The 17,552-nt window shown below is 36.4% G+C and overlaps 1 protein-coding gene across 1 annotated transcript in view; it reads left to right on the forward strand.

Annotated features, from left to right (window-relative positions):
• Positions 1 to 5,053: 5,053 nt before the first annotated feature.
• LOC104507851 (ryanodine receptor 2-like) overlaps positions 5,054 to 17,552 on the forward strand; it is a gene marked incomplete at both ends in the record, with an annotated part of 34,453 nt that continues 21,954 nt past the window's right edge. Inside the window, 4 exons of the mRNA XM_010149270.1 lie at positions 5,054 to 5,128; positions 8,351 to 8,507; positions 15,167 to 15,331; positions 16,852 to 16,973. Of these exons, the coding sequence (XP_010147572.1) occupies positions 5,054 to 5,128; positions 8,351 to 8,507; positions 15,167 to 15,331; positions 16,852 to 16,973 (519 nt within the window). The remainder of the gene's footprint in view (positions 5,129 to 8,350; positions 8,508 to 15,166; positions 15,332 to 16,851; positions 16,974 to 17,552) is intronic.

Genomic DNA, 17,552 nt, shown 5'->3' on the forward strand with positions numbered 1-17,552 from the left:
GGCTGCGCTGTCCGTGGTGCTGCAACCGCGGCCCGAGCGCTGAGCGGCAACTTCCAGCCCTGGTGACTCTTTGTATGACGGGGAAATTAAACAGATTAACGACGGTCAGGGAAAGAATGATGTTTGAATTTTAACTTACGGACGTAGGTCGGACCAAAAATAACTGCGTTACACCGACCAATTAGCTAGATGAAGTTTTATAGTAAAGATGAACTGAAAATTCGCAGAGGTTCCATAGATACTTTCCTTTGAAACAAAAGCAGATAATATCCTTACTTCATAAATGTAGAGTATGCAAACAAATTGTATTGAAAAGAATAGAAGAAAAAAGTCATCAGGAATACTGTTACGGATATGGCTCAGAAGGCATAAGGTATCTTGAGCTTTCTAGAGGAAGACTAACACTCATTGTAGCTCTTGTTGCCCTCTTCTGCTGTTATTTGTACTTTCTTCATAAATATACATTATTTATAATGTAATTTTTTTTTCAATTCATAGGTTTTCTCTACTGTTTGGCAAGTAAAGTGTGTCTTCTGTGCACTTCACAACTCAAGTTTTTTTTCCATCCTATCAGTGTAAATCTGCAATAACTTCGATAGTCATAGAATTTTTGTACTTTATTCACACGTCATTAAAAACAATGTTTCATTTGACCTAGTAATATCAGTATCTGCTATGGCTTACCAGTGTCAGTTTCAGGAAGAATAAAGTTCTTATGAATCATACTTCTTTTCAGCACTGAACTATTGCCAAGAGTACATAAAAAGCAATGAAGTGCATCATATCAAATAATGTTTTTATATCAAGCAAGTACTAAGGAAGTTGGTTTGAGCAATCACAGCAGTTTACTACATTTATTGTAATGAAAGGAGGTAAAAAAACCCTTAGGATTTCTTAGACAAAAAAGTATGAGATGGTCTAGGTAATGAATTTATTCAGCTGCTCTAAGGCAATGATTAGCTTGCAAGGGCCCTTCAGTAAAGGAGAGATGTCTCTTATTAAAAGCCACCTTTTCTTTACCATCTTCTCCATAGAGAAGACAGTATCAAGATAAAGACATAAGAGCTCACGCACTGTTCTAGTGCTTTGTGCCAGCTTGCTTTTTTTGTAGCTTGTATATTCTCTCTTGTCCATACAAAATCTTCTTCCATCCTTGACCCCAAACTCTGGGCTTTTCCTTTTGTTTCCCTGTAGGGTTCCTTGATCCTTAGCCCTGTAGTCCCTAGCTCCTTCTTTGTCTGGCTCCAGATTGCTGTCACTTATTCTTTTGCTGAGGGTTTGCTGCTGCCTTGTTGACTTTTATCCCTGAAGTGCTATCACTGTCTTTCTGCCTTCACTCCTGCTGTTGCTACTGTACCCATTAATTCATATGCAAATAAGGCACAATCCCAGGATCCTTTTTATTTCTTTTCATAAACAAATTGCATGTGTTTATTTAGGATTTCTTCTCTTCTATTTCTTTCCCATTTTCCCATGACCATTCCGAGGCTTATAGCTCCCCTCAGAAAATGCAGAGAAAGGAAATAAGGGATGGACAGTCACATAACAGGAAACTACTTCACCCATGAGAAGCCATTCTTTTAAGTTCACAATGGGAGGGTTTTTAGATACTTAAAATGAATCTGATCCAACTGCTATGTGTAATCCAAATCTAGCTTCCAAAGAGTACTCTGAGAGACTGGTGACAGTTTCCAGACTTCCTGTGTGAAAAAAAACTCATCCCTGAAAAGTAACAAGGTACCATCTGAAAAATCAAATATTCTGATTAAATTAAGCCTTTGCTTAGCTTAGACCTCATTTCTCATGCATTTAATGCCTAGAAAACTGCTGAATAAAATTGTTAAATGTTGTATTATGTGAGTGCTTGAATTCTGAATGCATTTTTCAGCAATGCTCATATTGAAATAAGCCAGGATGTACTCAGAACGTTTCAACACACCGCTCCCCTCCCCTCTCTCCCCCCCGAAAAAACCCCACCCCTACCCAACCCAAAAAAACCAACCAGGGTGAGATATGATCTGTTATTGTTTAGATGTGAGAGCATGTTAGTTTCAGAATAAAAATTTGATTAAGATGTCTGACAAGAAGGGTGAGTGTCTGAACAGAGAAGCAGCTGAATGCAAGATTGTTTAGCATTTGCATTCTACTATAAGAATAAAGGTCAATTTCAGTGAAAAGTAAGATTGACTCTGAATTTCATTCCATTCTTTGAGGGAGATGAGAGGCTTACTAAAACCTGTCAGCTGCTCCTAGTACCACAATCATTGCCACAAATGACTAAGACCATATGTGCAGAAAATACTGGGTAGAAGGTCACGGGGAGGATTTTATATATATTTATATATGCACCTATAACTTCTTTCATGTACATGAATCATGTGCCAGTTTCTTTTTATACCTGGGTCATGAATATTCAGTGTAATTGGTTCCATAATTGTAGTAGTTTCTATTTTGATTCATTTTTCCCCCTTTATAATTTGTTTGGGAGTGTTTATTTCCTTAATACTTTTTAGCATATTCCAAGATGAATTTGAGCACATCTGTAGTTTTCATCTATTTTTAATAGAACAGAGAACTATATTCTAATTAACTATTTCGTTTGATTTTGAACCACCTCTTTGAATGTTGGGTTTTTTTCTGTGACAAGCCTTCACTCCCTCTGTATTATATCCACAGGAGGACTTTGGAAGCTAAAGCCTAGTGAGTACTTGGTACCTGATTCCAAAATTGGGGTCTTCAAAAAATACTTTCTGATAAACAATGAGAAAGACCTACAATATCAGTATTAAGATTCCCTGAAGTGATGCCTCTGGCTTTTTTTGGCAGTGCCTGATCTTGGCTGAAGATCACAATTTATACTCAATCCATAAGCTCTTCCAGAATCCATAAAACTAGGTCTGTCTTTGGCAGTGTTCCCTGACACGCTTGATCTGATAAGCATAGTGGCAGCACTCCTTTGCTTGAGTGACTCCTTTATTCATTTTCCCAAAAAAAAGGCCCCAAAGAAAAGGCCTAGGTTTTTAAATTCTGGCAGTGTCTTGAGGCAGAATTAAAGGTGCAGGCAGGAAACAGTCCAAAGAACAGCTGCTTAAATCTGTAGTGGCAGTGCTTAATGCTCACCACATTCCTCAGTATTTGCCTTGAAAATAAGCCAGGCTACTTAACTGGCTTTTGCTGACCATAAAATCTAAACCAAGTTGTGGATCCAATATATATGTATCGCTTAGAATAATGGAGGAAAAAAAACCAAACCAAACCACCCACAACCTTTTTTTAAGCTCGTTTGACTTTTATTTTAGAAGCATTCAGATTTCATAGAATCACAGAATGGTTTGGGTTGGAAGGGACCTTACTGCCAACCCCCCTGCCATGGGCAGGGACACCTTCCACTAGACCAGGTTGCTCAAAGCCTCATCCAGCCTGGCCTTGAACACTTCCAGGGATGGGGCATCCACAGCTTCTCTGGGCAACCTGTTCCAGTGCCTCACCACCCTCTCTGTGAAGAACTTCTTCCTGATATCTGATCTAAACCTCCCCACTGTCAATTTAAACCCGTTACCCCTTGTCCTGTCACTACAGGCCCTTGTAAAAAGTCCCCCCCAGCTTCCTTGTCACCCCTTCAGGTACTGGAAGGTGCTATAAGGTCTCCCCGGAGCCTTCTCTTCTCCAGGCTGAACAAACCAAACTCTGTCAGCCTGTCTTTCACAGGAGAGGTTTTTCAGCTCCCTGATAATCTTCATGCCCTTCTCTGAATTCGCCCCAACAGTTCCATGTCCTTCTTATGCTGGGGGGCCCTAGAGCTGGATTCAGTATTCCAGGTGGGATCTTACAAGAGCAGATTAGAGAGAGGAGAGTCACCTCCCTCATCCTTCTGGCAGTGCTTCTTTTGATGCAGCCCAGGATACAGTTGGCTTTCTGGGCTGCTGGCGCACACTGCCAGGTGATATTGAGCTTTTCAACAGCCAAAATCCCCACATCCTTCACCTCAGGGCTGCTTTCAATCCATTTTCTGCCCAGCCTGTACTTGTATTTGGGATTGCTCAAACCATGCGGATATGTGCGTTTTTGGATAGAATCATAGAATCATAGAATGGTTAGGGTTGGAAGGGACCTTAAAGATCATCTAGTTCCAACCCCCCTGCCATGGGCAGGGACACCTTCCACTAGACCAGGTTGCTCAGAGCCACATCCAGCCTGGCCTTGAAGACATCCAGGGAAGGGGCATCCACAGCTTCTCTGGGCAACCTGTTCCAGTGCCTCACCACCCTCTCTGTGAAGAATTTCTTCCTGATATCTGATCTAAACCTCCCTGATTTCAATTTATACCCATTACCCCTTGTCCTATCACTACAGGCTCTTGTAAAAAGTCCTCTCCCAGTACCCTTATAGGCCCCCTTCAGATACTGGAAAACTGCAATGAGGTCTCCTCGGAGCCTCCTCTTCTCCAGGCTGAACAAGCCCAGTTCTCGCAGCCTTTCGTCATACGAGAGGTGCTCCAGCCCTCTGATCATCTTCGTGGCCTCCTCTGGACTCGCTCCAAGTGGTCAATATCCTTCTGATATTGAGGGCTCCACAGCTGGACGCAGCACTCCAGGTGGGGTCTCACCAGAGCAGAGTAGAGGGGCAGAATCACCTCTAGGATATGCAGGAGCTGTGAGAAAACACTACTTTTCTTGTGAGACGTATGCAGCGATGACAAATCTTTATCATCTTTTGATGTTTGCTTTCTGTTAGAACCTAGAATTACTGTAATTATCAGGTTATTTCCCACCCTCCCCCCAATTCTTTTTCCTTAGAAGACTAAGAAAGATGTCTGAACAAACACTGTATATCTCATTAGTATGAATATCACAATAATGAATGGTATAGACAGTGAAAATAAAATTTCTGTAACTAGATCTGAAGGTTTAATTGAGAAGAGCTGGTTTTGAACATGAAAACCTTTGAATCTGGCAGTTGCAATAATTGTTTTGACAGTCTTAAATGTTGTAAATAAATAGGAATTCTGACAACAGAGCTGAGCATTTAGTCTGTGCCTTTGCTTGGTTTTCAGAACGGTCCACTATGAAGGTGGTGCTGTGTCAATTCATGCTCGTTCCCTTTGGCGACTAGAGACGCTAAGAGTTGCGTAAGTAAACCTTTCTCAGAAAAAGAAGTCAGTTTGCCAGTGCACTTTTTCTATAGCAAGAGTGTTCCTATAAAATCAGATTGATAATTGTAAAACCAGAGAGAAAACACTAAAATAATCTTAAAAAAATGCTTCATAACACTTTCATGAAAACTTCACCAACTTCCTTTAGTGATTGTGTGTTATGAGTATTTTTTGAAGTTGTTACAGCTGTTTGTGAATTCACAATTCGTCTTTTTTAAACATTTATGTGACGTTTTTAAGGAAAACAGTTCTGCTTATAATAATTTGTGTAGCACCCCTTAACTTGTTTAACTTGTTTGATGTCCTTAAAGGCAGAAATTTACAGAAAAATTGCTACCTTGCATGAGATTTGGAATGATAGTAAAGAACTGTGCCTTGTTAAGATACTTGCACTGTAAAATCTCTCTTAAATTGTATTACAGTATGTGCTTCTGATAAATTTTGTAGTGACTAATCAATGATTGCTTTTTAGATATTAAATCAGGGCAGCTTAGGGAAAGGTTAAATTCTAATGATGATGTTTTCTGTTTGTGCATTTTACTTAATAGGATGAAGTTAAATGTCATTGATAGGGCAGTGAGATTTTTGCTTTGGACTAACACTGACCTTGAGAGTGGTTAAGTGACAGCAGTGAGATTGTGGAAGGATCTCTGGCTTTTATTTTTCTCATTGCATGTACTTCCCTAACATACAGTGGTACTGGAGCAACATGAGGATTTGAGAAATTACAGATTTCTGTTACAACTGTCATATATCTCACTTTGATAGGCATTGTATACAAACTTCTGAAGTGTAAACATTTGAACATACAAGACTATGAAATTGTGAGAACTGTCAAAACCACTAAGCAGAGGCAGCAGTAATCTTCTTAAGGAACGTGACTTATTAAAAAAAAAAAAATCCCAAGAATAACACTATCTTCTAGAAGTCCCTCACCTCCCTGTTTGCCTTTATGATATTCTAATAGCTATATACATTCATTGAATTGCAGACACATTACTATTCATGCAAATGCTTCAATTTGTAACTTAGTATATGCATGCCTGAAGTCCTCCATCAGTCCTAGTTCTACCCAGAATGACTGCAGGTATAATACTAATTCTGTTGATTTTTTATGCTTCCGAAGGAATCGTAATTTCTGAACTCTCCTCATTAGTGGAGAACTCTCATAAAAATTTCCTGGGCAGTCTGTATGTGCAGACTGCCTCTTGGGATGCCCTGCCATAGGATGTCAGGTAGCATTCCTCGACATTGCTTTCTTTCACAAAAGGTGACAGGGATCATATTCTCACCTTGCAGAAAAGGATTTTTAGTAGTCAGAAATGGCTTCACAAGATACCAATTGCTCAAAAGGCTTTTCTAGTAAGTGCACATGAATTGTCCTTTTTCCTATCCTGCAGGTATGAACTAGGGGCTTGGCTCAATTGCACTAAATTTTTTTTTTTTTTATGGTCCATACCTATTGGGTCCAAGTGAAACTTGAATTAGACTAGGGAGAAGGCAGCTCCTCAGTGTGGCCCATAATATGAAAGGTGCAGAGCTTTGTGTTTTACCAGACTCAGCAATACAATAGCTGAGATTCCTGACCTGACATTTTACTTAATTGAGAAGCAGAAGTTGTGCTAGAACACTGATACTTAGATGTGCTTTTGTGGACTATACTGACTTTGCTGTGTAGAACACAGAAAAAAGAAATTCACTTCTAATATATAAAGCTCCCATATTTCCTTCCTCTCCCCTCGACTTAAACAGAAGGGATTATTTAGAAAATAGTTGAGGGGAAAACCTCTTCATTCTTTTGGCCTCTTTAAAGCCAACAATTGAAAAGGATTAGAAGTTTATTTAGTGAAGTGTAATAAATCCTGTTAAAGAAGAGAAGCCAGGCATTGATCTTGCATTTTAAAAACTCCTGCACTTTAAAAATGTCTGCCAAATCAGTTTTGCCTACTTGGCAAACAGAATGGCCACCTCTTATGAGGACATGCTTAAACAAATGGGTATTTATATTGAACAGGTAAGTGCTTTAATCTGCTGCATATATGTGCCAGGGAAAATGAAAATGACTTAAACCAGTGTAAGTGCTATCTTAAGGCATTTTTAGACTGGTACATGAGTGTATATACAAAGCATACGTAAACCCTTTTATTTTTTTAAATACTGTACCTGGAATTACTTTAAATGCAAGTGAGAAGAGTCAGTAATACAAAATTCTGACAAGGCAGTAAGTTTATGATCTGGTCAAATTCATAAGGATGTGTTTGTGTATTTCACTGATATTAGGTACACATTTGTTGATAATTTCAAGCTATTTGAAACCACAGTGAGCATAGAGAACTATTAGTATTTGTGGAAGCAAATTTCCTCACCGAAAAGCAGTGTGCATATACATCTGAAGTGTAAACTTTAGAAGATATAAGACTGGAGAAAGCTTTATGAAGATCCAGGAAAACATCCTAGCTGCAGCAATTTTCCAATCTGAGGAATATTCAAGAAGCCTTCTTAAAAAGCCTCGTGAAATACATCCTCCTCAGTAACCCCTACACAAGTTTGTCTTCAGGAGTTGATCAGCAAGAGCAGAAGAGAGCTGACTTTTCTGTTTAAGGCAAGAAGTAGAAACCTCCAACCTATATTTCAATTTGAGGAGGTCTTAGGGAACATAGCAAATCTTTGTCGTTTCCTTCATTTCCTCGTATAGAATGTGGGCCAGTCTTTGCTTAGTATTTTTTAAAATTTGTTTTTCTGAGGATTTTTATTTCTGTATTTGTTCATTTGTTTTGCCATTTTATTTTTTGCACGCTGTTCAAAGTGAGCCTAAATTATGCTGACTACTGAAAGGAGAATGCTCTCAGAGAGTGAACAAACTGGGCTTCTGGTAGATGAAATGTTAGAGAGGGAACTGGCAGATCTAAGCTCTTTGTGTACAGCAGAAGCTTCCTTCTCTGTAGGCGGTCTAAATCTTCTCTCAGGAGGAATTCAGTCTGAACCAAGGCAGCCTGTGTAAAGGAAGAAGTTAAGATTATTTATTAGAATTGCTACTTTGTGTTTATCTCTTATAAAACCATTTTCAAAAAAATTTTATTCTTTTACTAACTAGTTGGCAATATAATGTATGTTATAATTATGTGTAATACAATTTTTGCCAGGATTTAAACTGTTTTGTTTTTTAAAAAACCAAATGTTTCCTATGAACTTTCTTAGGTGGAGTGGCAGCCACATTAGATGGGGACAGCCATTCAGACTGAGACATATAACAACAGGAAAATATTTAAGTCTCCTGGATGACAAGAGTCTTCTTCTTACAGACAAAGAGAACGCAGATGTAAAATCTACAGCATTCTGTTTTCGGTCTTCCAAGGTATGGATTCAGTACAGCATTAATATAATAGTGTTAATAATAATAATTGTATGAATAGTATAATCCCAGTCTCTTTAGTAAACAAGATTTCAATAGTTTCTGTTGAATGGATTATTGGAGCCTTCTACCTTGTCATTGATTAAAAAAACCTCAGTGTAATTAATATGTAGAATGCTTCTTTACTTTTATTGGCTAAAGCTACCAGGCTGTGTCTTTGTGTATGGTTTTGTTTTATTTTACTGCTTGCTCACTTTTGAGCAGTTTCCTCATTTTGTATTTGCTTTTTCTGATGAAATTCAGTGGTATTTCACTGCTTATATCTGTTGGCTGACACAGAGAAAAAAAACCTGTAGTATTGTGGGTTATTTAAATTAAATTGGAAAATCAGTATTTCTTTCATCAGGTACTTTACTGTAGTCTAATTTAAAGTTAACATAGTTTGAATTTTCATTGACCACTTCAATAAGCATTTGAAGTTCAGTTTCAATGTACTTTGTATAGGGGGTAAACAGTTTAAAATGGTACTATGATAAATTCTATAATATCTTCCGATTTCTCCTACTTTTTCCTTACAGCATGGTGTTGCTGAAAATTTTGCAACAATAATGTTGGATTTCATAAAATTTATCTTCTAAAAAATATATAGTCGTCATAAACATAATTATTTAGTAACTTCTCAGTAACAATTACTTTATATATTTTTAATTATTTGTCTGCTTGGGAAGTTAAGAAATGAATATATACCTGGGAGAAGGTATGTAGACTTTTGCACTCTGCTAACAAATATTTAGTTCTGGAGATTGAGTCCCAGACAATATGGTATGTGGTGTGGGTGTGGTTTTTTGTGTGTGTGTATGTTTGTGTTGTTTTTTTTTTTAACCAGTTAGAAAAGCCAATATTTTAAGACAATGCAGTGCATCTAACTGTGGAGTTCCTGTTGCAGTTAATAATAGATCTCAGCATCTCTTCTCCTTTGAAACTAGAGGGATAAAATAATTCATTCACTAGTTGTCAAGATGGTGTCTTCAGTTGGGGTTACTCTGAAAAGAGTGGAACAATATACTGCGCTCTACTGCTACATGGATTATTTAATCCAAAAAATATTTGAAGGCAAGAATTGTTATCAGTATATCAATACAGAGTAGTTTTTTGTTGATAAGCAGAAGGTAGTTCATCTCTAAGTAACCTATGCACATGTGTTTTGAAGATGAAGTTCGTTCAGTGTGTTTTTTTTTTTTCCAACATGAGTTCGGTAATCTTATTTGGAACTATTTTTAAGATTTATACTTTGAAGTGATTATGTTCTATCATGTTCAAAATAAAAAGTTAAGATTTTTTGATTTACTTTTTGTTAAGTGACTAAATCTATTCTGTGCTGAGCAGAGCAGAGAGAAAAGGCCTTGGGGTAGAAACATGTTATGGTAGTCCATTCTTGAAGTAACATGAGAATATTTTAAAGGGGTCTATATGCTACTGAGCACATGACAGGTGATATTATCCTACTGATATTTAAATATGGGTTTTCAAAGGTATTTTAAGTTTGGAAGATCATATTTGATGTTAATATTGTGGATATATACATTCATTTTAACTAAAGACCTGGAAAGAATTATGGAGATCCCACAGGGGAGAATTATATAGTTTACTCTTCATTGCTAAGAATTAATCCAGTCTCCTGGTGGACTTCTTAAAGGAGTGTCATGTTTCACTTCATTAGGATATAGGCATTACATTTTTTTAGGTGCCTTCCTCTTCAGGTAAAGAGCATTAAATGAATATTTAAAAAATATAGCAATCCTAGAAAGGCTTCTGTACAGAAGGTAAGCAGCTTTAGAGGTCTCATTTCCTCCGAGCATGTATGGACACCAACCTTTCAGTTGTGTTGTTCTATGTAGTTAGCCCAAAATAATGATTTCTGGATAAGAGGCAGCCCCTAATCTCTATTGAACACAGATCACTAGTACTGTGAGTATGCAGAATGGCTAGATCTTTCTTACAGCAGTTTCAGTCCTTTTTTTGCCACAGTCATAATTCTTCCTTCCACTGCCTGAAAAGTAATGGAAGATCCCACTTGTTGTGCTGAAGATAAATTAGCTCTAAATAGGCAAAACCAGATATGGGGGAAGGATACCCTTATTTGCATTGTTAAAGACTCAGTTCCTTCAGGCTTGTGGGTAGATGATAATTTCTATTTCCAAATGAAAAGCAGCTTTCATGTTTGCAGAGAAAATACTGAAAATGTATCCCCTGTAAATCTGAAGATTCAGATGCAAATATAAATGCTCAGCATTTACTGTTGGTTTTTTACATTATTTGCAAGGGCCTTACTCATAATTTTAAACACATTAGCTTGCCAGTAATACATTTATGAAATAATGTGAAGAGAACCAGAAAGCTTAAGTTTTTTATAAGATGTCTTATGTGAACAAGAATACTTTTCTCAGGTGCTCAAAGGAACACACACATTTCTTTTCTCTTCCCCCCCTCCCCCCAACATTCTGGTACAGCAGTTGGAAAATTAGATGAGAGTCGTCTTATGTGTTAAAATTCTTTGACTATCTCTGCAAAATGAAGAAATGTTGGAGTTGAAAAACATCTCAAACCAAGCAGCACTCAGTAGATATGGATTTCTGAAGAGTTAACGGTCTCTTTTTTTTTTTTTCCTGAGAGTTGGGCTTTAATCTAGTTATGTATTACACTAATAATTATCATTAAATGAGAATTATATTAGCCGTTCAAGCATCTGAAGTTCAGAAAACTCTATTTTTCTCTCTTGTAGTCTTGCTTCACTCAACACAGGATGTCCACAGATATCTACAATTTATTCCCCAAATATTTGGCTCTCATAGACCTGGCTTTGTAGTGATTAAGTTCTATGGATTTTTTTTTTCCTCTCATATTTGCTAAATATTAATTCTTTTTGATAAAAAGTATCAGCTTAATATCACTTTTCCACTGAAGTAATTTTCTGCTTGTAGAAATGTTTATACATTCTGTATAAAGTCTGCTTTTCCTGTCTACAGTCTTTTTCCAGTAGCCAGAAAGACATAAATGTTAATAAAATATTATGGTCTGTATTTTTATGTCTTAATCTGTTTCTTAAAAAAATTAATAGGAAATATATTAATGCCAGCTTAAAAAGCAGTTATGAATTACTTCTTTTAATTAGTGAGATCTGCTAGAATGTCAGTCCTGAAAGTGTGCCACAGAAGCTATAGGTTGGGTCAGATGATGAGATAAAATTGAAAGGACAAGCATTAACCATGGGAATTCTTTTTGGGAATGTTATAAGGAACTAAATAGAAACATTAGCATGAAATAATATATTTGAGACTAGGCTTCACAGGGAGTTTTTTTTAGACATTAAGATAAAACCATTTAAAAATATGTTGTCCATCTAACTCACAAATATGTGGGAAGATTGGCTTCAATTCTTGTATGCATGGTGAAAAAAAAAAGCATGTGCTTTTTTTAAAAAATCTGGCATATTTTTCAATAAACCTATTAATTTCCAATGCATTTTTATTGCTTTGTATTACTGAGGTGGATTACAGACTGTTGCAAAAACCAGTTGTTTCTAGTTGTTCCAGTGTAATGAATAAAGACTTTGCATCTTTCTTTAGAAGTTGTTCATGGTCTGAGAATGGGCCTAGGCTGCAAATAAAAATGAATCTTTTCTTTGTAAATACGCTGTAGGCAGAAGTAGCGGATGATTATGCAATGGCAAGTTATGGTGAGAGTGGTGTGAGCTGGAAACTTCCAGCACGTAATGTCTCTACAAATATGCAATTATTAAATGGTGACATGGTGATTTCTGTTGTGTTTAGATCCTGATTTTCATTGATGAACTATTTTACAGTAGATAACGAGATTGATTCATTATATGTACTTTCTCAACTACTTGCTGTTTATTGGCATGAATCCAGCACTCCATGCAACTGTTCCCCTCTATAAACAACTTGTGGTTCCTCTTCACTCCCCAGAAAAACTCAGTGTCTTGAAGCTCACAAACAAATGCTCTAATGCTGGCTTCCGCCACACTGTCCCCTAGCTTTTCATCTTCTCTCCTTTACTCAGTCCAACTTTAGTTATACTTTTCCGGCTGCTATGTTTATTGGCAGGAAAGAGCTCAACTGAATGTGATTGAATTCAGTCTGGCCTGTAAACTTACACACAGAGTTCTCAGTGCGCTTATAATAGGTGAGGACAGAGAGCTCATTTGGCAAATGGTTGGTACTGAAATTTTTATGCTAAGTAGATTTAATGTTACTTCTACTTGGAATGAAGATTGCAGTATCAAATGCTTTGAATTTCTGTTATCTTCAGTAGATTTTAAAGCAAGTATGGAATAATATTTGAAATTAATAATCCCTAATTTTATTGACAGACCTTTATGAGAAAATTTGTGAAATCATATATTCATATCTTAAAAAACTGGTTGAGAGGAGGAAGACCTGGAAAACAGCATATGTTACAATGTAGAAAGACAATATGTTCACACAGGTTCACACTGTCTTCCAGTTATGAAGATAATTCAAAAGAATAGAAGTTCAAAAGCTTGAAATCAGGCTGTCATGTCTTCACGTGACAGCAGGACCGAATTTATTTTTTCCTGTGTCATCAACTGTGTGCAGTATCCTATTCTAAGTAGCTTTTCAATTTCCGACAGATTATTTGTGCTAGCTTTTGAACTGAAGACAATTGATTACAACATTTAGAGAAATTATATGAATAAAATAATGAAATAATAATGAATAGAAGCGCACAATAACTCAGTAAGTGGCATCAGATATATTTATAAATCAATTACCATGTATCAGTGGACAAGATTTTAACAAGAATTTCAGCACTTAAGGGATCAGACATTTATAAAATAGTGAAATTAATATCTGTATCCAGAAACAGTTTAATGATCTGAATTGATGAATATATTTCACTTGAGTATTAATATATCTTTATATTTTTTTTAAGTGCTTCAAAATACATTCACACTTGTAGGGTGAAAAATCTAGTTACATGGCATCTCCCTTTACCTAAAAAACGCTTTTCAAAATTCTTTAATGGAGTTTGCTTTCTCTTAATTTCAAACCTTGTCTTCGTCATCTTTTACGGTGAAGCTGTGTCCCCAAATTGTCAAGGCGTATGTGTGTGGTCTAAGCATTCTCCTGGCTGTAGAAGGATAGAACAGTTACAAGTTTTTGTCTCATTGTTTTTTTTCATGAGACATTTTGTCTCATGTTTTCGTAACATTACTCTGAGGAACTGAAGGAAGTGGCTTGTCCTCTACTGCTGAGAAGAAGCAGGGAAGGTTGAAGCTGCATTTTGTTAAGGGGATCATCTTGTACCCTGAATGTATGGCCTAAAATAGGCCTGCAGTTTGCACAGGTGGTTTTTCAGACAGTGCTGGAAATTAGGCAGCTTCTTACCTGGGCATGTGTGAGCTTATAGAGAAGCCGAATACAGGGAGTTAGTGCACCGCTAAACCTGCCTGCAGGGTTGAAGTTGAGAGCCACACAGCAGTTGCAGTGTTACAGTAATCTCAGCTTCAGCTGCAGCAATTGTGATGCATTCCCTCTTCTCCCAGAATAATGATGACTAGTTTCTATATCAGTAACTTGATTACATGAATTGGAACTAATGACTCAAAGCAGTTTTGGTTACACTTAATGGAGAAGATTTTTGCCTTCAATGGAGCTGGAGGCAAACGCCTCAGGAACTTGCAATGAACAGTCAAAGTCCCTTGAGTAGTTTCCTGCATAACTACATTAACATCCTTCCTACAGTTAATAAGATATGTATTGATCCTTTATAATGTGTTTTTTCAATACTTTGGTTTTAACAACTAGTGCAGGCAGAAAAGAGGTGTATCAGTCAGTTGAACAATATGCTTTTGGAGAGATTAAATGGATGGTCTGCCATAAATCGGGATGCATTTTCTGTTTGTCTTATAAATTGATGTCTGTGGGGAAGGAGTTGGATATTAGGAGAGTTAGATATTGGGGAACACCTAAACATACAGTTACAAACTATAGTATTATTTGGGATGCTAAATTTCCTTTCATGAGGCAACTGCTCTCTGTATAGGATGCCAGCGGGACTGATGCCTGGTCATGTTGTTCTTCTTTACAGCATGTCAACAGGCCAGTCACAAAAACATCGAAATGCATTTTTTTTTCTTGGGAAATATTGAGCCCATTGTTGGGCAGTAATGGGCAGTGACAGGTTAAAGTCCATCTCTATGTGACAGCGTAGGCAGGTGCTCATCTTTTCCAGGCGGGGAAAAAAAATCCCCAAGAAAAAGATTCTGGAGGTCAAACCCATAGGTTCAGCTATGGGATTAAGTGTATGTGGTCTTGTTTTGTAAGCTTTTATGTGTCAATGACATGTTGGTGAGTTATGATCACCTTTTCTAGAGATGAAATGAATGCACCTGGCTTTCCTAGTGTAATAATTTCTGTGTGAATGGGATCTCTCTCTCTCTCCATCTGTTCCCTAAATGTTTAACTAGAAGTTACACTTTCACCAGTTTTTAATAATTTCATTAAAGAGGGATCTCAAATACTCTTTCAGGTCATGCTGTGGAAAATTGTCTAGTATTCACTATTTTATGCAAATATTATGTTGTTTATTGTTATTGTATGCATTTCTTTCTTTCTTAGGAAAAGTTAGACATAGGGACAAGAAAAGAGGTGGATGGAATGGGAGCACCTGAAATAAAATACGGGGATTCAATATGCTTCATACAACATGTAGATACAGGCTTATGGCTCACGTACCAGTCTGCTGATGCAAAGTCTGTAAGAATGGGTTCTTTGCAGCGGAAGGTAAGACTATAAATAGCAATGCATTTCATTCACTCACAGTCTGATAGGGCAGGGGGAGGAAATTAAGGGAACAAGAGTTAATTTCTGGGTTTCAAATATTTTAAGCAGGTCTTTGTTGCAGTGTGAAAGGTTTGGGGTTTTCTTAATGTGATGCACTGAATTCTTAACCTGAAAGATAAAGTGTATGTTAGCCTATAGACATTAAGACCCAAACTTAAATAATAAATCTGGATATACTTGATGTCAAACAAAAAACATTAGTAGTAGCCTGTAGAATGCCCTAAAATTCCTTCCTTTAGTGTGCTGTAGTTTGGATTGAGGAGGCTTTTAGTTCAAAGTCTTTTCTTTCCACATTGTGAGCGTGTTACCTTTTGGGTTGGAATGCTCAAGTCTTGAACCCTGGGACATTATTTCTTTTAAAGAATAACCTGGCCAAGCAGAGTTCTAGCTCAGCATAATAAAGTAGGGAAAAAAAATGTTTTACAGCTTAACACATCTTCCAGAAGCCATATTAGTGTACTTGTTTATTGTAAATATGTAATTTTGCAAGATGATATTTCTCAGCAAGGAAAACATGTTTTAGCCTTCTTTTTTTAAAAAAATAAAACAAAATAACATATCATGTTATGTTTTTCCAGGCTGCAGTATTTTCTCTGACTGTTTTATATGCCAGAATACAAAGCTAAAGTAGCACCTGGTGTACCTGGAAGGTCATACCTTATAATTTAATATATATATTTAAAAAGTCTCAGTATTATATATGTGTATACACACACATATATTATTTAAACATATAAAATAATACGTATCTAGGAAGCTGTTTATATACATGTAAAATTTTAGTGGTTATAATACTAATATAATTAATACTTGTAATAATTGTAATACTTAAATGATTCTAAAACATTTCAAAATAAGATAGATTACTGAGTAACTTAGTAATTTAAGTAATATGAATAGTTTGTGTGTGTGTTTGTAAATAAAAAGTTACCTAAATTAGTTTAAAATATTTATGTAGATTTGGATTTAATATCGTCAGAGCCATGATAACTAAACATGCCAGACTAAGTTATCAGTAGTGACTCAAGGCATAGTCAGAAAAGAAGGTCAGTAACATCTTTGGAAATCAGGACAAGTAAAGAATACCTGTTTTGAACCTTGTCTGTATTATGGGTATCTGCTGCTGTGTAAAGGAACTATTTTCAAGGTTGACAAAACCAAACGAACTTAAATTTTTGATTTTTTCATATTTTAAACAAATTATATTCCTTGCAGAAGCTCTGGCTTTGAGGTTATTATGGCACTGAACCTGCTGGCTGAGTAAAAGTACATCCTTGAACATGAGGAAGTAAAACATGGGATTTTTTTTTTTTTGTTGGTTGGTTTTGTTCTTTTTTTGTCTATGTGACTTCATTTCCTAGCCTGTCTTATTATGTGAGTTTTCCTATTTATTATTTGTGTTCTGAAACCTCTAATAGTGTTTAATTTTGCAGTGACTGCTCTTTATTTTTGTATTGCAGGCAATAATGCATCATGAAGGTCACATGGATGATGGTTTAACACTGTCCAGATCTCAGAATGAAGAATCCCGTACAGCACGTGTCATTCGTAGTACAGTCTTCCTTTTCAACAGGTTTATAAGGTGTGCTTTTGAAGTGATCTTTTAACCTTTTTTTTTTTCCCTCTTCTATTTTATTCAAAGCGGTTATTAGCATGACAGTGAACAATTTAGCCCTAAGAAAAAACAGATGAATACTTCTCAAACCGGAGTTCATGCCATTTCTTTGTGTTTTCAGCAGACATGTACCTTGAGGGGGTATTGGTCAGCTTCTTTATTTTCTAATAATATTTTTTTTGTTTAACCTTGATTTGAACGCATATGCATGCTGAAAATGCAAACAAGCCATAAAAGAAAGATTTTTCTTCTGCCAAAATTTGTTGAGAGTCATGCAGTGCATCATTGTTCTTTTTCTTTTCCAAGTGTGGTTTTTAAAAGTGCTGTTCCTTGAAAATCCTGAAAGAGGGAGAAAACTGTATAACTACAAACCTGTACAAGACACAAATATACTGAGGAGGTTCATAGTGTCAAGAAAAAGTTTTTCTTACAATTATGAAAACACACCTTTTTTCTATCCTTCCATAACACTTTCCTTATGTGTTCCCTTTTAATGCTACTTGTTTCTTTTATGTTTTGCAACACATAAAACGTTTTATTTTATAA

Source organism: Eurypyga helias, unplaced genomic scaffold (genome assembly GCF_000690775.1).
Source record: "Eurypyga helias isolate BGI_N326 unplaced genomic scaffold, ASM69077v1 scaffold4813, whole genome shotgun sequence".
NCBI lineage: Eukaryota > Metazoa > Chordata > Aves > Eurypygiformes > Eurypygidae > Eurypyga > Eurypyga helias.